Source organism: Arachis hypogaea, chromosome 15 (genome assembly GCF_003086295.3).
Source record: "Arachis hypogaea cultivar Tifrunner chromosome 15, arahy.Tifrunner.gnm2.J5K5, whole genome shotgun sequence".
NCBI lineage: Eukaryota > Viridiplantae > Streptophyta > Magnoliopsida > Fabales > Fabaceae > Arachis > Arachis hypogaea.
Genome location: NC_092050.1, coordinates 137,474,442 through 137,498,586, shown reverse-complemented (window position 1 = coordinate 137,498,586; position 24,145 = coordinate 137,474,442). Strand labels below are relative to the sequence as shown.

The 24,145-nt window shown below is 33.9% G+C and overlaps 2 protein-coding genes across 4 annotated transcripts; one reads left to right on the top strand and one right to left on the bottom strand.

The window, feature by feature from the left end:
- The first annotated feature begins 9,472 nt into the window (after nt 1–9,472).
- LOC112750853 (uncharacterized) lies at nt 9,473–13,288 on the top strand. 2 transcript variants are annotated; one of them, XM_025799743.2, is made up of 3 exons: nt 9,473–9,805; nt 12,538–12,592; nt 12,656–13,288. In XM_025799743.2, exons 1-3 carry the CDS (start codon nt 9,572–9,574, stop codon nt 12,664–12,666), a joined length of 300 nt encoding a protein of 99 aa, XP_025655528.1. In that variant the 5' UTR covers nt 9,473–9,571; the 3' UTR covers nt 12,667–13,288. The 2 variants fall into 2 exon arrangements, with proteins under 2 accessions (XP_025655528.1, XP_025655527.1); XM_025799742.2 differs by having other exon boundaries at nt 12,529–12,592.
- Nucleotides 13,289–15,667: 2,379 nt separating this feature from the next.
- On the bottom strand, nt 15,668–23,638 carry LOC112750852 (uncharacterized). 2 transcript variants are annotated; one of them, XM_025799741.3, is made up of 9 exons: nt 23,303–23,617; nt 22,692–23,012; nt 21,265–22,489; nt 19,055–20,408; nt 18,373–18,652; nt 17,864–17,971; nt 17,498–17,776; nt 16,889–17,032; nt 15,668–16,720 (listed from the first exon to the last, which is right to left on the bottom strand). In XM_025799741.3, the coding sequence occupies exons 3-9, from the start codon at nt 22,469–22,471 to the stop codon at nt 16,532–16,534; spliced, it is 3,561 nt and encodes a 1,186-aa protein (XP_025655526.1). In that variant the 5' UTR covers nt 22,472–22,489; nt 22,692–23,012; nt 23,303–23,617; the 3' UTR covers nt 15,668–16,531. The 2 variants fall into 2 exon arrangements, with proteins under 2 accessions (XP_025655526.1, XP_025655525.1); XM_025799740.3 differs by lacking the exon at nt 22,692–23,012 and having other exon boundaries at nt 23,303–23,638.
- Between the last annotated feature and the right edge of the window lie 507 nt (nt 23,639–24,145).

Sequence of the window (24,145 nt, the reverse complement as noted above, 5' to 3'; positions counted from 1 at the left end):
AGTCTCGAGCCTCCACCTGGAGCACGTGGTGGCTAGCCACTGCTTCCTCCCAGGGATCTCGTGCCTCTGATAGTGGAAGTGCAAATCTCAATCATCAATAATTCAGCATAAGCATGCATGAATTCTCATCCATGGATCAACATCCATATCAGCCATCCGGCTCACGGTTCAGTCCAGAACCAGCCAATATTCATATTATACACAGCCTTTTCGGCTCACGGTTAAATCCATAACCAGCCGTTTCATTAGCAATTATAGCCTTTCGGCCCATGGCTTAACAAGCACTTCCACCACCATCCTCCGCATCTCACATAATCATCTTGATCCTCATTGATCATTCATTTTTCCCTTGCTTCACTCGCAAGTTACCTCATTCACTAGCCCCTTTTTAATAGCTAGGCATGTCATAATGATTTAAGACATAAATGGTGAGATCGGAGGCTTAGAAGTATGAGATTTGGCTTTTAAAACTCAAAAATCAACTTTGGGATGAAAACAGGGCCACGCATACGCGCACTCCACGCGCACGCGTGGATGGCCTCAAAAACTCATCGACGCGCACGCGCCAACCACGCGTACGCGCGGGTGTTCTCGTGCCCCAGGCACAACACTGGCACAGTTCTGGCATAACTCTCTGGAAAATGGCTGGGCATTGGGTGCAGCACAATCGGCGCGCCCGCGCACATCACGCGCACGCGTGGATGGCGCTTTCTGGAAGATCGGCGCGTACGCGCCAGGTGCGCCCACGCGCAAGGGGTCATTCTGCTAAAAATTTTTTAAGTTAAAAGCTACAGAATTCACAGATTTAAACCCCAATCTTCCAACGGACATAACTTCCTCATTTTAAATCGTTTTTCACCCGTTCTTTGAACGGCATGAACATCCCGGATCCAATTTCATTTCTAAACAGATTTGGTACAAAACGGAGATCCGTAGTCCAAGTTATGTCCCGCCAAAGTGTGCCCAAAAACCATATTTTCATACAAAACCACAAAGTGCCAATTTCAAAACAAGCCATTTCCAACTCTTTTCAAAACCAATCAAAACATGCCAAGTTCATCCCTTTTCTTTGAAATCAATCAAAATATATCAAATTCAACATCAAGCCTCCTCAACTCACACATTGACACATTACCACAAATTACCAAAATCACTATCTCATCATTTTACCCCACTTCACCCAAGTGGCTCAAACTCAAACACATTGACATATCATATGCTATTCCTCATGCCAATTCTCAACAACACCAATTCCAATAAATTATTATTGTACACAATCAACATCATACTCACCATCAACATGGTTCAACCCACAATTCAACCATAACCAATCATCAAGTATATATCACAACATGCATATTTCTCATACATCATACCACTAAGGCATTAATAATCATCATCACATATATGACCACATCATATATCTCAATCATTCAACAACATCAACAATTTAATGCCTATCTTAGGGCCTCTAGCCTAAGTATTTCCTACCACATTACATATTAGATACGGGAAACCGAAACCATACCTTAGCCGATTTTCCCAAACTCCCCCGGAGCACTTCCAAACCACTTATCCACAAGCTCTCAAGGCCTCAACACCTCCAAGAACAGATTTTTCACCACCAAACCCTTTCTAAGCTTTTCAAAGTCACCAATCAAGCTCCAATACCCACACATACACAACCTAAGCCACAACCATCATACCCATACACAACATCTCAAAACCCAAACATCATAGAACAACAAAATCACACTAGGGTTGAGAATCTTACCACACCCAAGGTCCAAGGAGACAAGATTAACCTTCTCCTTCAAGAGAGTTGGGTCCTATAACATCAAAGAACCCAAAGTCTCAACATTTTACCCATGAAACTCGAAAATAAGGGCTGGAATTTCGAACAGAAACACGTGGCTTACCTCAAGATTAGTTGTATGGGTTTTGTAGAGCTCTCCGCGGTGAACGCGTGGCCACAAACGGAGCGGCAATCGGAGCTCTAGATCAAAAGTTATGGTGGTTTGAAGATCAAGTGAGAGAAAGAACTTGAGAGAGTGTTCTTCCTCCCCTCTCTTCAATTTCAGCGTGTTTGAGTGTGTTGTGAGGAGAGAGAGTGCTGAAAACTAGGGTTTTGGTTTAGTTTAGTTGGGCCAAGGGCCCACTTTGGGTCCGGTTGGACCGGTTTGGCCCGTTCGGTCCAATCTTGGTCCGATTTCCATAAAATTGGTACCGAAATTCTCGTCTCAATTTCCTCTATCATATTAAGCCATAAAAATATCATTTTTGGCTTTCTAGAATAAATTCTCATATATGGGTTAATTAGCCGTTAATTAACCGGGTCTTACACTATTAATTTTTCTAACTCTTCAACTTCTCTTTTTAACTTGTCATAGATTATTTTTAGAGCTTTAAATGCTCTTTGATTTATTTCAGAGAACTGCAAATAATTCAAACGATTTTCTTTTTCAAAGAGCTCTTGTTTCTTATCTTGATAAGTTACATATATTTCTTCTTTATTTATTGTCATAATTTAGTATTTAGGGTTTCATTTAATTTTTCGACCTTTTTTGTTAATTCTTTTATTTCAGAATCTTCTTCTTTAATCTTTAACTTAGATAAACTTAAGGAACTATTAATTTTAGATTCTCTTATTTGAAAATTTGATGAAACCAATTTTCCTTATGGTTCTTTTAGTAATAGAACTGAATTTTCAATAGCTTTATATTTTGGTATTTCTGTTTTTACAATTTTCTGAAATAATTCATCGACATAAATTCTTTCTCTGTTTTTAAATATTATACTATGATGGCTATTTGTTAAAGCATAATTTATTGCATATGTAATTGAAAATGGTTCATCATCTTGTTCCATTAGATTCTTTCTATGAAATTTATAAGCCAAACTTACAGATCTTCCAAGATTTTCAGTTGATAAAGGTATAGCATAACCAAGATGGGCATTAAATTTAACATTTACGTTTGCCAAATTTCCATGAACAATTCCAATTATTTGATCTATTGGGTCATCAGTAATTCTTTTGTCACAGATTGCTAAACTTATTGGTGAATTAATTCCTTTCATATATGTAGATTTAATTAAGACTTGTATAGTACTAATATGAATCCATCCAATTTTAGATCTTTTTTGTTGATCCTTAATTTTCTCAATCTGTTTACTCAATTCTTCATTATTTATCAAAGCTATTTCAAGTTCTCCATTGGCAGATTTTATTTTTATAGGAGCTTCAAGTTGAATTTTTCCATAGTATATTATATTTTTTCTGTTAAAAACTTCTTTTAAAAGATTTTGTTTATTAAAATTTTCATTTGATTTGAGATTTAATTCTGTTTTTAGAACAGCCTGCTTTTCATTATCTAATAAAGCAGTTAATCTATAATAATCAGATTCTTCTGTTAATTCTAAACTTTCTAAATAATTCATAATTGAAAGACTAGAATGAAGATGTACCTTTCTGGAGAAAAACTTCCTTTATTCAGTATATTTTACATAAGGGGTTTTTATCTCCAGAGGGGAGATTGTAGCTACTTAACTCCAGAGGGGAGTTTAGAACTATTTTTCCCTAAGGGGATTCTTCCTCAGACTATAGAATCGCCTCGGCAGCTTCCTCCTTGCTCTCCTAGCATATGAGTACTCTTAGCCTCCTGCTTCCTATTGTCTGATGCCTTCTACAATTGCCTAAGCAACCTATTTATAATGGTTGGGTCTGATGGACAATTCTCATCCTTACCCTTCTTATGACGTCATTGCTTACGTCATTGTTTATTATCTTGCACCAGCTACATTGTTGGTGCTCTATGACCTAAGCGCTTACGTCACTATGCAATAATGTTGAGAGATGCTTCAGATGTGCTGTCTTCCTCTTTCATTATGTGACCTTCAGATGCGTTGTCTTCTTCCTTTATCATGTGGGTTGATTCCGTTTCATTATTGCTTTCTTCAGATAACTCTGAGACACATAGCTGGCACTTGTGGTCTTCTCTGTCTTTTATCAAATAGCAGAGATTCCTCTTTATCCCTTCGGGAAGCTTTTCTAAGAGTCCAGTTAAGTTGTAGAATGCTGATTCAAATTCCACTAAGAGTCTCATCTCTCTTTCTTCAATTTCATTCCTTTTACTAGACACAAGCAAAGTATTTCTGCTTTTATAATTAATTCTTGTGTGAGATTCCCTTGTTATCTTTTGAGTTCTTTCGAAGACCCTTGCTAGTGTGCTGGCTAGCCTTCCTTCATGACTGTAGATTGTTAAATCTTGAACTTGATCAATTGGTTGAAAATTTCCTGGGAAGACGGACATGAATATTACTTGGTATGCTGGAACCAAGCATTCTTCTTCTTCATTAAAAATAGGTTGACTGTTCGTAAATTTTAGGGATATATCCCTTGGATTTACGTTGTCAATCATATTTTTAAATCTCTTCACTGCATCAACGAATCCTGTAGGGAACTCACTAATAATTTTTAGATCATTAAAAATTAAGATTGTATCAATTAATCCATACTGGAAAAACTGATAGGTGTCAGATGGGGAAGCATCTGGAAATATAACCAGCTTTGTTAGCTGTTCTTTGGCAACAGGATAATATCCCAAAATTGCCCTTTTTTCTTCAGTAATTCAGGACTATGTTAAGGGTTTCTCTGAGATTAGATCTACAGACCCTTTTCTTTTCCTTGATTTCAGCCCTTGTAGGAATGTTTCTTATTATCCCTGTTCTCTGGGTTTGAATTGGAGCTTTATCTGCTCTTTTTAGGGTTTGCTCTGGATGAAGAGCTTCATATTCCTTGAAGGATTTCTTTGCCTCTTCCAGTGTTAGGAATCCTCCTTTATGAATTATCTTTGACTGGTGTGTGAATGGTGCTGCTTTTTCCCAGGCATCATATACTCCTTTCATGGGGCCATTATAAATTACATAATATTTTTTATCTTGGGTGGATTTTTTGATAATTTCAGCAATTGTTTTATTTTCTGGAATTTTTTCTTCACCTGATTTGTCCACCACGCTTAGCTGGCTGAGCTCTGATGGTTTTGGTTGTTGTGTTGATTTCATTGCTTCGATGGCCTTCTTGAGGGATTGGATCTGTGTCCTTATTTGCTGACAATGCTTGCATTTTTCGAGTTCTTGTTCATATTTCTGAATTTCTTGATCTAATGCGTTGTAGACGAACTCCATTCTCTTGTTAATGTATCTGTAATAACATTTTTGTCACCTTTAATATATTCAATTTTTATTGGATATTATAACAAAAATAATTGCCATCTTACCAATCGTCCATGATTATAATCAACTTTTAAATTATATCGTATGAAACCTGTTAGGTAACTTGAATCTGTCCTTAATGTAAATTCTCTGGGTAGTAAATCAATTTTCCATTTCTTAAGAGATTTAATTGCTGCTAGAGTTTCCTTTTCATGAGTAGTATATCTCTGTTCTGTTGGAGTAAAAGTCCCTGAAATATACCTGCAAAGTAATTCCTTTGGGGAATATTTAGAATCTAGTGATTCTTTTTCTTGTTCCAAACTTTTTATAGCCTTCTTAGCTTTTAGACATCCTGACCAGGTTATGTCTGAAGCATCTGTTTCTACTATTAAGTAGTCATTTTCTTCTGGAATATAAAGTTCTGGAAGTTTTTCACATAATTCTTTAATCCTTTGAATTTGCATACTATCTTTTTCATCCCATTTCCATTCTTTTTTAGTACTTATTTTTGGAAATAAGCTTTTAGTGTATTCTGTTATATTCTTTAAAAATCCTTGATCAGAAATATAATTTATACACCCTAAAAATCTTTGTAATTGTTTTCTATCTTCTATTTTATTAGGAAATAAATTTACCTTTTCTAGGACATTTGGCTGTAGTTTTAGCTTTCCTTGAGTGGATAGAATTAATCCAAGAAACTCTATTTCTTGTTTTGCTATTCTTGCTTTCTTTTTGCTAAGAACTAATCCTTTATCTTTACATCTTTCTAAAACTATTAATAATTTTTGAAGATGATCTTCTTTATCCTGTTTTGTAAAAATTAGTATATCATCAATGTACACTAAAACAAATTCATTTAACTCTTTTAGATTTTCTTCCATAAATCTTTGATAAATACCTGGGGCTTGTTTTAATCCGAATGGTAATACATTCCATTCATAGAGCAATACACTTGTTGATTCTTTTGTTGGGCAAGTAAAAGCAGTTAATTTCTTTGTTTCTTCGTCTAAACGAAGTTGCCAATATCCTGATTTTGCATCAAGAGATGAAAACCAAGTTGCTCCTTTGATTTTTTCTAAAATAGAATCTTTTCTTGGAAGTTTATGAGCATCACCAATAGTTGCTTCATTCATCTTCTTATAGTTAATAACCATTCTTCGTTTTCCCCTTTTAATTTCATTATTGTTTTCGACATAAAAGGCTGGAGCCGCATGAGGACTTTTACTTAATCTTATAATTCCTTTTTCCAAAAGATCTTTACATTCTAATGAAAACTCTTCTCTATCTCTTGCGGAATAAGGAATTTTGTTTGGAACATTTATCTCTTTTGTAGGATCTTTTAATTTAATACTTACTAATTCGTTATTTGTATTTTTAATATCTAAAGGATTTTCAGCACAGATTTCATCCAAAAATTCTTCTATCTTTATTTCAAGATTATTTTTTGGGATATTTATCTGAAAGTATAAATTTAAATAACATGTCTCTAATATAGAAAATATTTTAAATTTTAAGATCTTATCTATAGTAGTAGTTGGTATTTTTATACGTTTTGATTTTTGATTTATTGAAGAATCGTGTGGAGCTTTTAAAACTATATATGTTAATTCTTGAATGAATGGATGATATAACTTTAAAAAATTATTTCCTATGATAAAATCCATGCCAGAGTCTAACATATATATAGATGGAACAATGAACCTATAATTTTGAATAAAAATTTCAACCATCTCTGCTTTTTGATTAATTTTATGTATTGATTTGTCAGCTATTCTAACTCTTAATGGTTTCTTTAATTTTTTCCAATCAAGTTTTATGTTTGAACTAGCAAAGCATTGTGTTGCTCCAGAATCTATGAAAGCATTTATAAACTTTTCTGTTATTTTTATAGTAATAAATGTAGCATTATTACTCAGTCTCTGAGTCTGTTTCCGAGACATATTCAAAAATATAGTCTAAGTTATCATCAGATTCTTCTAATGGTTCCATAAAACAGGACTTAGCAATTTCTATTTGTTTAGTAAGATCCTTTTTATCCTTCTTTTTCGGACATTCATTTGCATAGTGTCCTTCTTCTTGGCAATACCAACACTTACAATTTTCTTTTTTATTCGGGCAATAATCACTTTTTTGTCTTTTGTTTTTATTGTTATTTCTTTTTCTAAAATACCTCTTTTTTCTCCAGTTTGGATAGTATTTTCTTTTTCTTTGAAAATTTTTATTAAGACCATATTTTTGAGATATCTCTTCATTATCCTGACAGCAAATTCTAATTATATTTGCAAATCTTTTTTGAGTTGCTTCTTGCATACAACGTTCTTTTATTTCCTCTCTTATTGCAGAGGTTGCTCCACCAAAATTATTTTCAATTGTTCCTCTATTTATTTCTCTTATAAATCTTCCCATAATAAATTCATTAGTAGGATATGGAAGTTTTGTTATATACATACTAAGATAATGATTTTTATCTTCTTCTTTTAATTTGTAATAATGTATTCTATATTCACATATATAAGACTCCACATTACATAGATCATATATCTGAATGTTAGCTAAATGATTTTTTTGCTTCTTGATATTCTTTATTATAGACTTCTTGTTTATGATCTATAATATTTTTTCCAAAAAATTCTTTATATAGAATCATCATTATATATAATATCTTATCATAAGCTGTTGTTTTTGTTGCTAATTCTTCTATTATTTGGTTTTCTATTGATGTCATATAATCTCTTATAGCTCCTTTAGTATGAAACCCTATGTAATTCCAAATATCTCTTCCAGATAATTCATTAAGTTTTGGATTAGTAAAGGCTTCTAATAAGAAGGAATTCAACCAGTTTTCGAAAATTTCTTTTTCATTCTTTTTACAGTCTAAATCGAGCATCCTTTCTCCTTCCATTTCCTGGATTTTAGGAACGTATTTTGATGGTGTTTTTGTATATTTTGAATCTTTATTTATAAATCCTTTTTTAAAAGCATAATTATCAAAACCTATTTCCCATTTAAATTGAGATTGATTATCCCTAGATGTTCCAGCTTCATTTTTTACTTGTATTGGAATTGCTGGTTCTTCGTCACTTGAATAATCTAGGATGTGTTCTTCATTTTCTATATTTTCAGAATTTACTAATTCTTCTTCTATCTGAAATCCCTGTTCCATAATATTATTTTCTTGAGCCATTTTTAATTGTTTAAAAAGCATTGTAACTTCTTCTAATTTTTCTTCAATATTCATAATTTTAGTGGTGGTTTTACTTTTAAATCTATTATGTTGATTATATTTTGAAATTTTTCTTCTTTGGGATTTTCTTTTTCCTTATTTCTTTGAAATTTTATAGATACTAATATTTCCTCAAGCATATCTACTATAGAATTTAATTGTGGGTTAAAAGTATGATAAAGATGTGGGGAATCATTTCCATGGTAACATTTCTTAGAAATTCCGTGTGAAAAATAAGTTTTTTCAGGTTTTTGAAGTCCTTCAATAAAACTTATAGTAAAATAAAGATTTTGAGAAAAATCATTTTGTATTGATTTTAAGAATTCGGTGTCATTACAGTTAACATTAGTTAAAATCATTAATTTTTGATCTATTAATTTCGATAACTTAATTATTTCTTCTCTTAAATCTTCTAATTTACTTTTTTTCATTAGGTGACGTTTTTCTTTGTGAAGAGCTACGGTTTTAAGTAAAAAGTGTGACTTTAGAAAGTGTGGTTTAAGGAAACAAATCTTTAAATCTGTACAGATTTAGATCTGTAACATATAATTTTCTAACGTAAAAACATCATTTTTTAAGGGTTAATCTAACTAATAATATCATTTGGTGCGACTAATATGTCTGACTATATTCATTTTCTATGATATTATGTCTTGCTCTATGTGATTGCTGAGTATCATTAGGATTTGACGGATGGAGTAGACAGAATGACCAATTAGACGAATGTAAATAATTATTTGAAATTCACAAATCTATTAAAATTTGTTGGAGACTGATACGTCTAGGAATATCTTGAAAACTAATTTAGATAAAAACAGTTTGTCATTTTTTTCATTAATTAAAATTAGAAAATTCTCTTCATATGAAATTAATAATTAAGAACTATTAAATAATTTGATAAATTTAATTAAATTATTATTTAACGGTAAGAGGACATGGAGTTTAAAATTGTTATTTTCATTTTTTTTTTTTTAGAAAGGAAGAGCTCAACACAACAAGTGAATCATAGGAAAAATGAAAAAAATACAACTAGAAAAAGTACATTATAAAAAACTAAATGATGCCCACTTTCATCTTCGGCAACAGAGGTTCCCTACTCAGGCTCACTTTGACCAGCAATTCCAACAAAACAATGGTATGGTACCCATGCATCACCAACAGAGGTTCCCTACTCCAATTCCATGCCTTCACCACCCTCTCCATCTTTTCATCAACCGTGAGCTTACTACACAGTGCCTACTTCTACAAATAATACTGCATGGTTTCCTGATTCTGGTGCTAGTCACCATGTTACAGCTGATCCATCAAATTTACTATCCTCCACACCAAGCATTGCAGACTCGGACAGGCTCTATGGAGGTAATCGTACAGGTATCAAAATTCGTAACTCTGGCTCATCTTACCTAGTTGAAAAATTGAATAATGTGAGTTATGAATTGCTCAATTTATTATATGTCCCTCAAATCACTCAAAATCTGCTCAGTGTGTCTAAGTTTGCTGCTGACAACAATGTATTTTTTTAATTTTGATCTCATACTGTGCTTGTACGTGATCAGTTTTTAATTAAGAATCTGCTTCTCAAGGGCCAAACTAAAGGGCGCATATATGTGTTTGACAATCTGCTTGTTCCTAAAAATCTTTCTTTGAATAAAGAATCTCTCAGTAGTAAAGATCAAAGAGTCTGTAATAACATAGCTATACCTAGTATGCCTTTCAATTCAAATTCATCTTCTTGTAACTCTATACTTTCTTCTAGTTCCAGTACTGAAAGTCCATTTTTTCTGAATTCCACTTGCAATATATCCACTAATGACCGTAGTTTTACCTTTGGTAACAATCAAAATAAAAAAAATAACAATGCTTGCTAGCTCAAATAAATATGACATATATGAACTATGGCACAAACATTTAGGCCATACTGACATAGCCACTGTTATTAAGGTTCTTAAGCAATGTGGCTTGACTCTAACACCTAAATATGTGCCAAATAAAATGCGTGAGACTTGTACCAAATCAAAAATGCACTCTATTCCCTTTTACTCCATTGACACACAATATACTACTCCCTTAGAATTGTTTCTGCAGATATTTAGGGACCTTCTCCCATCGCTTCTCGAAATGGATATAGGTTCTATGTTTGCTTTGTTGATGCTTATACCAAATATTCTTACTTGTTCCTTCTAACAAACAAATCTCAAGCTCTAACAGCCTTTGAAGTGTATAAAAATTTGATGGAGACACAAACAAGCTGCAAAATCAAATCTATACAAACTGGCCATGGTATGGAATTCAAATCTATAGCTTTTACTTCATTTTTACAGAAACATGGAATAAGGCAAAGGTTTTCTTGTCCTTATACTCATCATTAACGAGGTAATGTTGAGAGAAGACATAGAAGTATCACTGAAATAGATCTATCCTTATTTTTTACTACTACTTTACCCATGATATTTTGGGAGGATTCATTTCAACTGTTGTTTCTCTATTAAATAGGTTACCTACTAGCATTCTTAACTATATGTCACCCTTTGAAAAGCTGTACAATAAAAAACTAGACTATACTCTATTAAAAATATTTGGTTGTGTTTGTTTTCCTTTCCTAAGACCATATAATAAACATAAGTTGCCGCTTAGATCTGAGAAATGCATTTTCCTAGGCTATGATAGCAGTCATCATGGTTTTAAATGCATGACTAAATCTGGTAGAATATATCTATCAAGAAATGTGCAATTTGATGAACACAATTTTCCTATGCTGAATTATTTGATCATACTAATATTCTTCCATCTGCTACTAACCAAGACACTGTGACTACTAATCCCTCTTTTTCTCTTATGTCCATAAGTTCTATTCCTAATACCAGTAATATTCAGACTATCATTAATTCCCAGCCCTGAACAACAACATACTACAAATGACAGTGTAAGTACAACACAACATTCTCAGAGTGCTTTTCCATCTTCCAGGCCTCAACACAATACTAACATCATCCCAATAAGTGAAAAAGAGGTTTGTTTATGTTAATGTTGCAAATGTGAGGAGTGCATGAAGTTAGTCCCACATCAAAGAAAGCAAGGAAGAGTGAGGAGTTTATGAGATGAGAGACCCATTAATTTGACACCTTAAGGTTTTGAGTTGGTTGTGGTGTCTTCTCATCTTATGTTATCTCACTTGATTCCTCCCCGAAATCTCCCGGCATCAGAAAAGCTGCTATAAATGCTGGGTATCAAGCATTAATGCAGTGTAGAACATGGACATTAGTTTCTCCACCTCCTAATGCCACTATCATTGGCAACAAATAGGTTTTTGCTATTAAAAGAAATAGCAAAGGTGATATTATGAGGTACAAAGCGCTTGTTGCTAAAGGCTTTCATCAAATTGAAGGGATCGATTATGAACAAATTTTTTCCCCTGTAATTAGACACCCCCCCCCCCCCAAACACTCTGAGAATTGTGCTAAGCATTGCCTTATATCAAGGATGGGTTATGAGGCAATTTGATTTTAATAATTCCTTTTTGAATGGCATTCTCACTGAACAAGTCTATATGACACAACCTGAGGACTATGAACACTTAAATGCTAATTTGGTTTGCAAATTGAATAAAGCTCGTTATGGCCTTAAACAGGCACCAAGAGCATGGTTTCTCACTTTAAAATCTACCCTACAACACTTTGGATTCAATAGTACAGTGTCTGATACTTCTCTTTTTATTAGACATACTCCAAATTCCATTACTTATATGCTAATCTATGTAGAATATATTGGCTGATTACCGGCAACAATGCTCAAGAAATTGAAGATTTGATAGCTAAACTAAACACTATTTTTCCTCTGAAGGATCTGGGAAAATTCAACTTCTTCCTGGGTCTTGAAGTCATTTATCATAATGATGGCAGCATTCTTCTATCTCAAGAGAAATATGCCTTAGAGTTACTAACTCAAACTGGTCAATGCTTTCTAATCTTAAGTTATTTGTCAATGATTCTGATCCCTTTGATAACCCAAAATTGTATATGTCATTTGTAGGAACTTTACAATATTTAACTACAACTAGACTTGATTTAGCTTTTTCTGTTAACTGTGTGTCTCAGTTTTTGCAGCATCCAACTATTCAACAATGGAAAGCTCTCAAACGCATACTTCAATATCTAAGAGGTACAGTTTCTCATGGCCTAGTGTTAACTAAGTGTTCTAATTTTTGAATTCTGGCCTATGCAGATGCAGACTAGGCTAGCGATATGGATGATCGAAAATTTGTAATTGAGTTCTGCATCTACCTGGGTAACAATTTGGTCTCATGGAAGTGCCAAAAACAAGGCAAACTAAGAAGGAGCAGCACTGATGCAGAATACAGGTCGCTGGCCTCTACTCAATCAGAAATTATATCCATTCAACAACTTCTTACTGAGTTACGAATCCCTCAACGAATTCCCCCCACCATATACTGTGATAATCAGTTAGCATGCCTCCTAGCTGCAAATCCTATACTTCACAATCGCTCAAACATCTTGAGCTTGATCTACATTTCTTAAGAGACCTTGTTAATCAAAAATAACTTTACATAGTGCACATCCCTTCCTTAGAACAAGTTGTTGACATCTTTATAAAATTCCTCTCCATCAAGTTTGATAAGTTTGAGGGGGGTATTAAGGGAAATATAGACAATGGAAATGAAGGGTAGTTATAGTTTGTTATCAATTTCTAGCTTCTGTTATAAGCCGTGAGGGTTTTGTTAGCTTTCTATTTTCTGGAAGCTTCCTCATGTACCTGTATAAATACAGGTTCCTTCCTCTCTTGTACATACAATGTTAATTCACTCTTCTTCAATAAAGCAAGTAATTCAGTTCTTAATCTCTTTGTTTCTTGTGTTGCTCTTGTTGTAATAATTACTAGTGGTCCTAATTTTCATATTTGTTGTTGTGAACTAATGATGTTTAAGCCTGCTAGAAAAATGTTTGTGTCCTTAAAAGAACATGAGCAAAGATTGTTAGATTTGCTCAAATATGCGGCTTATAATGCACTATCATTCATGCAAAACTAATTAAGTTATTATTGTAGTCCATTTTAATTTGGCCATAAATTTATGTCATACTATGATAAAATAATAGAAAAAAATTGTGTGTTATTTATGTATTATTGTCTTATAATATATTGCTTATCGTACTTAATTATTGTTCTTATGATATACCATTTATTTCTTACTTTGATATTGTTATGATTATAAGAATTTATTTATGTCTTCATGTAGGACTTAATAAAAGTTAATTAATTTGAAATGAACATAGAGCATTTGTTTGAAGATATTGAAAAAGAACAAAATAAAGAATCAAAATTATTTTTTATTATAAAAGAAGATACATATGAGATTAAAAATATTAGTGCATTGATTGGTTAATATACAGTCAATTATTTATGTAAAGAATCATGCAGGACTAGTAAACAAATAGGTCATTCATGGTGCAAGAAATTCTATGTGGTCATGGCATTCGTTATGAAATGTTTTGGATAGAAAAAACATGTTTTTTTTTTCAATTTTGTACTGAATTAGTTAAACAATGGCCTAAAATGCACAAAGTGGAGGGATTTTAAGAGATGGTTGCAATATTCTTAAATACGGTTGGTCATGAAACAGGTAATAGGATGATACAAGAAAGGTTTCAATACTCTAGAGAGACCATAAATAGATATTTTTATTAGATATTTTCATGAGGTATTGGTTGCTTGCTTGAGGTTGTCTATTAAATATATTAAACCATCTTATCCAAGGTTTCAGAATGTTCATAGAAAAATAAGAAATGATCAACGATATTGGTCATTTTATTTTTTAAATGCTATAGGAGCAATTGATGGTACTTATATTCCATGTATAGTTAGTCCAAGTGAACAACCTAATTTTATTAGAAAAAAAATGATATCCAACACAAAATATAATAGCCGTGTGTGATTGGAATATGTGCTTTATTTTTGCATTACCTAAATCTTTAGATGGGAAGGCACTGCGCATAACGCACTATATTTGACGATGCTATTATAACTCCTACTATAAATTTTTCACATCCTCCTCCATGTTGCTTTCTATAATATTCTTACAAATGAGCTATATTTACTTAGTTATCATATGATATGTAACTAATTTTATTATTTATTAGGTAAATATTATTTGATAGATGTCAGTTATCTAACACCAAAAGAATATATTGGTCCATATAAATATGCGTTATCATCTTGCATATTTTAGGTTTTTTCTGGATTTACAAATTATAATGAAGTGTTCAATTATTATTACTCAAGTTTAAGAGGTACAATAGAGAGGATGTCCAAGTTCAAAATTAAAACTCAAGTTCAAATAGTATGTACAATCATGGTTATTTATAACTTTAGAAGACATTCTGAAACAGATATTAATTCAATCAATATGAATATACATTCTTGATGCAAAAGATGATAATCATGTTGGTGAAAGTTCTAATCAAACTTTAACTGTTAGCTCTTCTACAGAAATGAACCATGTTTGAGACTTGATTAGGGATCAAATTATTAATTACATGCAGCATAAATAATGGCGTTCTTATGTATTAATTTTGTATAGTATATTATATTATTTTTTATGTATTTTATTAGTATTTTATCCTTTAATTTAATACTTATTTATACTAACATGTTAAACTATATGTTTATTCATATATTATTTCTAGTTTTTATAAAAAATATCAATTTTTATGTTATTTTTTATTTAATAATATTAATTTTTACTATAAAATTGATTAATAAGATTCATTTAAATATCTAAAACAAAATGATAGAATAATATAAAAATATTATTTAAATTTATATCTCTTTTAATAATTTTTCATGTAAGTAATTTTGAGTAGTGCATTCAAATAATATTTATTTTACTATAATTTATTTTAACATAAAAATTACTAAATATAAATCACATTACACAAACTTATTCTTTTTTTTTTTGTTTCCCACAGTATCCCTCAACCTGACAGGGTAAAGATTAATCCGTCGCGAATCTTCGAACCCCCAACACTTACTTAAACGGACGAATGAGCTGACCACTCAACACAAACTTACTTTTTATCAAAATCAAGTTTGAAAAATCAATTTGATGCAAACATTAATCCAAACACATTATATCATTTAAAAAAAATCAATATAGAACCCAAGTAGGATAGGACGATAGGTTCATCTTTGCTTTTGATTCGTACCAATGACTACTCTTGGTTTATAAACCATAATTTCATAAACAAGTGGTATCAAATAGAAGAAATATATTTACATGAAACATGACACTTTAACGAGAAACAAAAAACAAAAGTTGGTGCAATAATTGGGGATAAACAAGCTAATTCAGAAATTCATCTTGGCATCCATGCAATTAAACAATTATCGAATGCCATGCAATGCAAGAGTCCACAACCTTCGTTGAACTTTGAACCCATTTTTGCTACCAATATTAACTAGAACCATTAAAAACCAAATTGGAGAAGGTTCTTCATAGGTTCATAGCATTCCAACCAACAGGGACTTCAAAAACTTGCATGTGTCAACCATTTCTCATCATATTTCACCACCTTTGCTTCCAATTGGTGCTTCCAACAGTGGAATCAAACCCCATTCAAAATCTTATAGGTATTCATTCTACTTTCACAAGATACTACTAAAATAAGCCTAAAAAGGATTATCCAACATCATGTACAAGCCAAAGATATCAAAGATTTCCCCTCCCCATATCAGCAAACAAAGGAAAGAAAATCCGCAACCTACCGTTACGTCGTTCGAGTTAAAAATATTACATCATTGAGTCATGGTTAACTAGAATACAATTTGAAGAACTGAGGAGTAGGAGGGGGAGGAGGAGGGAGACAAGCATTACCCGAGAAAACCTAACACCTTTCAACGACGCATTTTTGCAGGGTTGTGAAAGGGCATAAATCTTTCCATATCATCTTTAAAATGGATGATGAGAAGCAGCAATAATGTATAGCAGCAGTGCATAGCAGCAGTGCCTTCCATCTCAATGTCGTATTTTAACCGACTTAGGGGGTTAAGCGTCATCATCAAAAGAGAGAGAAACTGCTGAATACTTCAAGATGATATGGGTTCATAGGGGTATGATAACCAAGGGTGCTTCAAGGCCTCAGCCGCAGAGGGCCGCTTCTTTGGGTTAACCTCGAGCAAATGAGCAACAAAATCAATGAAACCTTGATCTCCCATAGGCAATCTATGCCTCAATGACGTCTTTTTCGGGATCAGGTATTCTAACTTGTTGGATTCCTGTGTAAAAAATATATCTTTACCGTCAAACTCTTTGAAGAAAGTAAAGGGCACAGGTAATGGCAACACTTTTACATTTTTAACATGGCAAAAACTAAATTATAAACATTTTTCTGGAATGATGACCAGTCTGTTTCATACACTAAAAATTAGAAATATAATTTGTACCTGATTCCGTTCATAAAGCATATGATTTTTGGTGAAGTACTTGTATGTATCTCGTCCCTTTGCAAGCATACTTTGATCAATTGGACCAATGATCCCAATCACCCGGGCGAGTAATGTTGCAGGGGAATCATTTTGGAAAAGAACCTACAACAAATTTAGTGGAGTGTCACATGGCAAAGACGAAGAAGGATACAAGATGGAGGATAACAGTTCCTCTAAACAAGAGCAAAAACAACCAAAAGAGTCATCTAAAAAAACATGGGTAAGAGAGAATTAAGCAACGGGAAAATAGGCGTATTATGCACTATGCAGTTATTATGATTCCATTTTTGGGATGTATAGTTATTTTTCACTTCCACATCTAAAACATGCTTCAAGTTTATTATTTGATGTTACTACAAAACAATCCCAAACTTACTTGAGAAAGATTTCCAACATCTAGAGAACATCATCAGGGAGAAATAGATGTAGAAGAAAACATTTCACATGAGTAATTCCCGTGTGAACCAGAAATGAATATTAGGTACAAACTAATCGGTTGGAAGGATATATTAAATTTAATGCGATTTGAGAATACATATTTACCATCTAATCATATATTAAACTTACATTGCCAGTGCAAAGTTCTGCCAAGATGCATCCAAGTGACCAAATATCAATCTTCTTGTCATATGAAAGCCCCAAAATGACCTCAGGTGCACGATAGGACCTGGACTGAACATAGGAGCAAAGGTGATCCGTCTCAAAACAACTACTTCCAAGATCAATGACTTTCACCTCACATCTGCTATAGCTTTTAACCAAAATGTTCTCCGGCTTTAGGTCGCAATGTATTAGTCCAAGGCTGTGCAAAAACTGAAGTGCTTCCAAACACTGAATGGTAATTGACTGCACACACAAATTGAAGAGTTTATAATGACAGTAGTAGGATAACAGTTAAGGAAAACTTAAGATCAAACAGGTAAACAAACATACCTGTAATCTAGGCATTGTGAAGTAGACTTCACCGCCTGATTCTCTGTTGAATTTATGAAACTCGTACAAATTGGCTTTAAGTAGCTCGCATACTATTAACAAATGTTCCTGCATAACAAAAGGGGAAAGGAATGAAATGTGAAAAGTCAGTCATAGAACCACTAATCAAAAGATATTTAGTGAACTCTTATTAGGAAGTTTAATTCATTAGACATAATAACATAATTCAACTTAACTAAAAATTGAAATCAGTGCTGACAATTTATACCATGTCCTGTAATGCTATGGAAACTGCCAAAGCTCAAATTGTTATTAATTAACATAAGATTTTGGAATATAATGGAAATGTGTAGCCCAGATTCGGTAACCATTTAACATAATGTATGGTGTAGAGACTTAACAGCAGAAGGGAATAACAATTCAGTAAATTAAATAAATAGACTTATATATGCAAACATGACCAAATAAAAAATTGATTGAAGATCAACAGCACATCCAAGATCACTTACTCTATAATAGAAATAATCATATAATCGCAGAAGGTGATACTTGTCAGCGGGATCATGCTTATTGACATACTTCAGAAGCTTGATTTCATCAAGGCTTTGGTCAAAGAAGTCCTTGTTGTTTTTTATAATTTTAACACAAACATCCATGCCCGTGTGCAGGTCATGAGCTTGTATAGCTTTGCTAAATGCAGCAGATCCCAGATACTCAGTGACATGATAACGGCCGGCTATTACCGAATTCAAAACAACATGGAAATGCTTGTCTTCCTCAAAGCCAGTTCTGATAGCAACAAACATAGGTTCAGATAGACTATCTTGGCCAAAGGAGGAAGGATATGAACAACAAAAAGAACTGTTTAGCTGACATTCAAAGGGATCGGCATGCATTGTTACATAGCTAAAGCTTTTATATCCTATTTACACCTTTTGAATCTATGCAATCATGGCTAATGTACTATCTTTTATGTCCTATCTTTTTCCATCAAAAGAAAAAATAAAATACTAAGTATCTACCAAAAAACAAAAAAAAACTAATGGATCAATTCACTAATGTACCAAACTTTTCAATAGTTTCCAACATCTAGTAAAATATTTCTTTCCTCAAATACTTTGCAAACTTTTCAAAAAGGAAATAAAATAAAATTAACATATATATATCAGCAAATGTATGTAGTGAACATGCCTGTTTTTCCTGTGCACAATCTTCAGATTGAAGGTTTCAAACTCCTCCTCCTGCGCTTTTATTTGCCTTACCTGCTCTTGCACAGCAGCAGCCTCTTCATCATCTAGTGAGGCGCCTAGTTCATCTTCCCTTTCAGTGCCACCTTTTTCATCCTCTTCTAGCTTGGCATGATCTGTTTCAGTATACCCATAATTTGATAATGTGGTCGGCGAAGAGTTTGTTGACCTTACCATATTAGCATTATTATCATCCCTAGAACTTTTAACGGGAGAAGAATCGCTGCTCTTTCGCCTCCAAGAAGAAAGCATGTCATTGGTTCCCACATATGCATTAAGACGGTCATCTCTTTCGTCCACATTACAACTACTTGACCATAGAGCCTTACTGGGACCAGCTTGAATAATCTGGCCATCATTTAAAGTTTGGGGGAATGAGAAGTTCACATCATTATTTGTTTTCATCTGTAAGCGTGCATCTTTATCACCCCCAATGATGTATTTATTCAACTCACTCTTGTCACTTTTCTTCTTGCTTTTTATCGATTTGTTCGAAATGCTATCCAAATCATGACTGTGTTTGGAGCCACCAATCCCGACATCTCGATCACGGAAATATTCTAAATCCCCTTCACTACTACCCCCAATCAAACTTCCATGCACTTCACTGCCAAAGTCAGCAGCATCACTGTTAATCCCCACTCCAATTGACCTAACCGAACCATGCTGATCATCTTCCATACAGATATCTTCAAGTCGTGATCTTCCACTATCATTTAGAAGCTTCCCATTTACTAACATGGTGCGATCATTTGTCTGGGAGACAAACCCCTGCCATACAGGTTCCACTCGCATCAGATTCAATTCTTCATCGTCAATCAATTGTCCATTGTATTGACCAATTGTGTCAATATCATTCGTTCCTCCATACATTTCCGTAACCGTAAGACCAATGGGATCATCTGAAACAGTGACTGGCTCGGCATTCTTCGCATGAAGATATTGCTCTCCAGAGAAATAAGAATCCTCCTCAGCAAAAGACTGATCATCATCGTCATCTTTGGCCGGACCTCTTTCCTGAGGATCTGGAACACTTCCATGTGTGGTCCCCTTTTCATTGTCACTAGGGTAATCAACTTCATGTGCCAAAAACCAGGCCTCATCCTCAATGGGTTGTCTCATGTACCCAACATCGTCATCATCGTCATATTCATCAGAGTCCCAATATTCATTTGGATAGTCAATAGATTCACTCAACCCATCGCCAATTGTTGCAAAACCAGATACAAGATCAGATGTATCCTCTACAATCCCTTGACTCACAGACAGCCAACTACCCCCTGAAGGCCTCCTCATACCTGAGACCCATGAAAAAGTCAAAGCCAGTCTTTGGGACAAAATAAGCATAATGAAATACAGGAAGCATTTTACAGTTTATTCAATCTTTGAATTTGTGCAAATTTCTTATGTTAGTTCTAGAGGCGAAACAGGTCAGAAAACACCATTAATGCAAAGAGCAAACCTTCCTTAAAGTCAATTAATGCAAAGGGAAAATGTAAACTCTTTAAAACAGAAAAGGAATTGAGAGAAAGATGTACCATAATAAAAAATTTACATTATTTTCTATTGATCAATACCTTGTCTAATAACTAATGAGAGAAAATGAAGTCCTTGACATTAGGCAATGAATTCACTCACAAATAAAAGATCATACGAACAGAGTTCAAACAACAAAAACATTCAACGAAATTCAAATTTACTAAGGAAAAAAATCCACAGCATGAATTGAGTAAATCACCAATTGAACTCTAAAGTCAAAATGGCAACTAAATCCATTCCAAACATAAATCCTAACTTGATCAACCAAAAGAAAATCTAACAAGGACTAGCTAAATGAGTTACAGCAATTGGCATGAAATGAACAAGTATGTCAAACTGTCACAACTGCAAACTTCATAATACAAAGAAGCCAACTAAATAGATCAACACTTGAAATATCAAGTCTAGTTTGCAAAGGAACATAAGAAATAGAACTACAAGAAACAACATCCTTAGACAGAAAAAGGGAAAATTGTCACCAAGCATGTAAATCTATCATATCAACATTTGAGTCCCAAAATAAAAGGAAATAACTAATTAAATTGCAAAGAATAATGGAAAGATATGATATTTTAACCAATTTAATAATATTCTTAAGATGTTAAAAAAGCTTACCTGCAGTTTTAATTTCTTGTCCAATGGGCACATCCAAATATGACCCAATAAGCAAAGTGTTGTCAGTAGAACCACTGAGTTTTGCGGACAGTCCATCGCGCTCAAACTTCTCCTCCCAATTAATAGCCAACTGCTTATCTTCTGACTTGATTTTAACAGGAGGAAGCCGAGGAAATTCTTCCTTCTGGTTCTCTGGTGAAAGAGGGAAACTTAGGCTGCTGAAATTATTCTGTTCGGAACTGCCTTGCAACTTTCCTAAGTACAAAGCCCTCCCCACTTCATCCACCTGCTCTTTTATTGCTGCTCTGGCATCACTTGTTTCTTCCTTTCTCTTCTCCTCTTTTCTGCCTAAATAAGTTGACCCATTATAGCTCGTAGACACATCCCCTGTTCCCGTTGAGAACGGGAAAACAGTCTTCACGGAACAATCTTTCCACGGGTCCAATGACAAATTCACATTATCATCATTTCTCGACAAAGCATTATCGACCAAGTTCTCTTTCAGAGAAGAACTACTAAATTTTAGCTGTCGATCCAGTTCCCTAGGTTCTTTGCTTTGAATGAGCTCATACTTTGGTTCAGCAGTGGCTTTACTACTACTTCCAAGCCAAGTGGAATTTCTTTCCATAGGCACAGCATTTTCCTCCCCAGATTTTGCTTTCCTGTTGGCTGCATCAACAGCTTCACTTGTTTGAGATTTTGATTGCTGAGACATCGGGGTCTTCAACATATTACTAGCCCCACTCCCACCATAAGTTTGGTAAGGCTCCGCTGGACCATTTCCAGGGCCAAACTTCCATGAGTTCAAATCAAGAAGATTGTCCTCCGAACCCTTTGAGAAACTGAAGTTTTTGTCACTTGTTCCACCCACTTCGTTGGATTGATTACGCTCCCCTGTAGAAGCAGCAGCTTTCCGTTTGCTTTCAACATTATTTCTACTAGTTCCATACTCTATTTCCTTCACAATCAGCTCTTTAGAACCATCAACACTATCACGAGAATCCGAGCCACGGCTTTCTAGCACTGTCGTCCCCTTATCATCATGCGACACATTACACAATTCCTTTTCCTCTAATTTAAGCTTCTGAAGGAACCCATTCACATCAGAACGGTTGCCGAGTTCACTACGCAAGGCTGCCTCAGCCCGGGTGAACCGGTTCCTCCTCAGAAATTCCAAAATCACATCAACTGAATTTGGGTCTGACATTTCTAAGCTGCTACCAACCTAAACAAATAAAAACACACACAAATACTTCAAAAACATCCACAAAAGAACTTCCATTCCAATCTACAGATAAATACCACAACCAAAAAGACGTCAATGCACATTCCCATATAGCAACAATTATTTTCTTATGAACACCCCCATTAAAAAATTTTAAAAAATCGCAAGGTTTGGAGAGAGAGCACTTCAAAAGCTCACCTACCTCTTGTATCAATCAAAACCAAGTGGCAGAACTATCATGAGTCCCAGGTATTGCACCTAAAAACATACCCCAGAAACTAAATCCTTGTTTCTTCACCAACACAACAAAAAGGAGGGGGGAGAGAGGAAAAATCCTTCAACAACCACAAGGACAGCAAAATAAAAATTATCAAACTTGGATTCTGTTCCTTAAAAACAACGAAACCTATGTCAAAGGATGCTTGCTGTTGCTTCAAAAAACAAAAAACCAAAAACCGCCAACACAAGGTGCCGGCCAAAGCTCTCGAGATAGATAGATACCCCAATCGCCGATCCGGCACCACTGCAAACACAAGAAAAGCTGAAATCAACGAAATGGGTACCACAGATCTTTACGCCAGTGCCTAAATAAAAGATTAAAAATAAAAAGCAAGGTTTTTGCGAAGTTGGGATTTTTCAGCGCGACCCAGTTGCCATCAAGATCTGTGCATTCACGTTCCTTAATCATTTACCTTCTTTTGGTGAAATACGAAGGAAAACGAAAATGGGGTCCCCCCAAAAAAATGGGGTCCCAAAAAGAAAGAAATTTTTAAAATGGAGAGAGGGAGAGAGAGAGAGAGAGAGAGAGAGAACCCGGTAGCAGTGCCTATTCGTTGGTGATGGTGGTGTTGTTATTGTTGATGTTGTTGCGTGGAAAGGCTTTTTGATGGGTGAAGGTGGAAGATGGTGGTGGTGTTGGAGGGGTAGCAACCTACGCTTCCTCCCTTTGTTGTTCCTTTTGCCTCGCAGCTATTGTGGTTTGGTTTGTGCTGGTGAATTGAAAATTTTGAGGGTGGTGATGCTGTTTGCTCTGGATCAAAGGTTTTCACTATTTTGGTTTTTGTATTTTTGTGTTGTGTGAGAGACTAGGTTCTTGGTGATGTACTTTTTTTCTTTTTCTTTTTTTTCTTACGGGTATCAATTAAGTTTAATTCGAATCTTTGTTTTTTATTTATTTATTTATGTAGTATAAGTTTTTTGGGATAGCTATTGTGTTCTTTGATTTCAATTGTTTTAGCATTCAAGAATAGATTTTACTGAGGTTACTAATTGGGTAGGTAGCTGCAATCCAAGCTCAAATGTTTTTTACCCGTTTGGATTTGGAAGGCAAAATGCATATATTTAGGATGATAATTCCTAATTGTTGGATAAAGTTTAAGATTTTTTTAAGTTAAAAATAGGTTTAGTTAATTAAAAGTTTTTTACAATTTCTCCAAATTTATTATTAGATTTTTATATTTTAAAATTTTCAATTTAAATATATTATATACATAGAGGAGGGATCAACCAATAAAATTTATACCTATTATAGTTACAATCATATGTATTTTAATATTTGATGGCTATATGAACAAGTTAGTTTGATAATCAAGTTCAGTTACATTGGTCTAATAGCTTAATAATTAATAATAAGAAATTTTAGTCGAAGAAAAAGAA

What these genes read in the sequence shown, in the direction of transcription:
- LOC112750852 (XM_025799740.3), bottom strand. Translation starts at nt 22,471, where the DNA reads ATGTCAGACCCAAATTCAGTTGATGTGATTTTGGAATTTCTGAGGAGG. An exon ending in CAGAACTTTGCACTGGCAAT is followed by an intron (nt 17,033 to 17,497) that starts GTAAGTTTAATA and finishes AATTTGTTGTAG; the next exon opens with GTTCTTTTCCAAAATGATTC. An exon ending in TGCTTTATGAACGGAATCAG is followed by an intron (nt 16,721 to 16,888) that starts GTACAAATTATA and finishes TTTTTTACACAG; the next exon opens with GAATCCAACAAGTTAGAATA.
- LOC112750853 (XM_025799742.2), top strand. Translation starts at nt 9,572, where the DNA reads ATGGTACCCATGCATCACCAACAGAGGTTCCCTACTCCAATTCCATGC. An exon ending in CTATGGAGGTAATCGTACAG is followed by an intron (nt 9,806 to 12,528) that starts GTATCAAAATTC and finishes TGTGTGTCTCAG; the next exon opens with TTTTTGCAGCATCCAACTAT.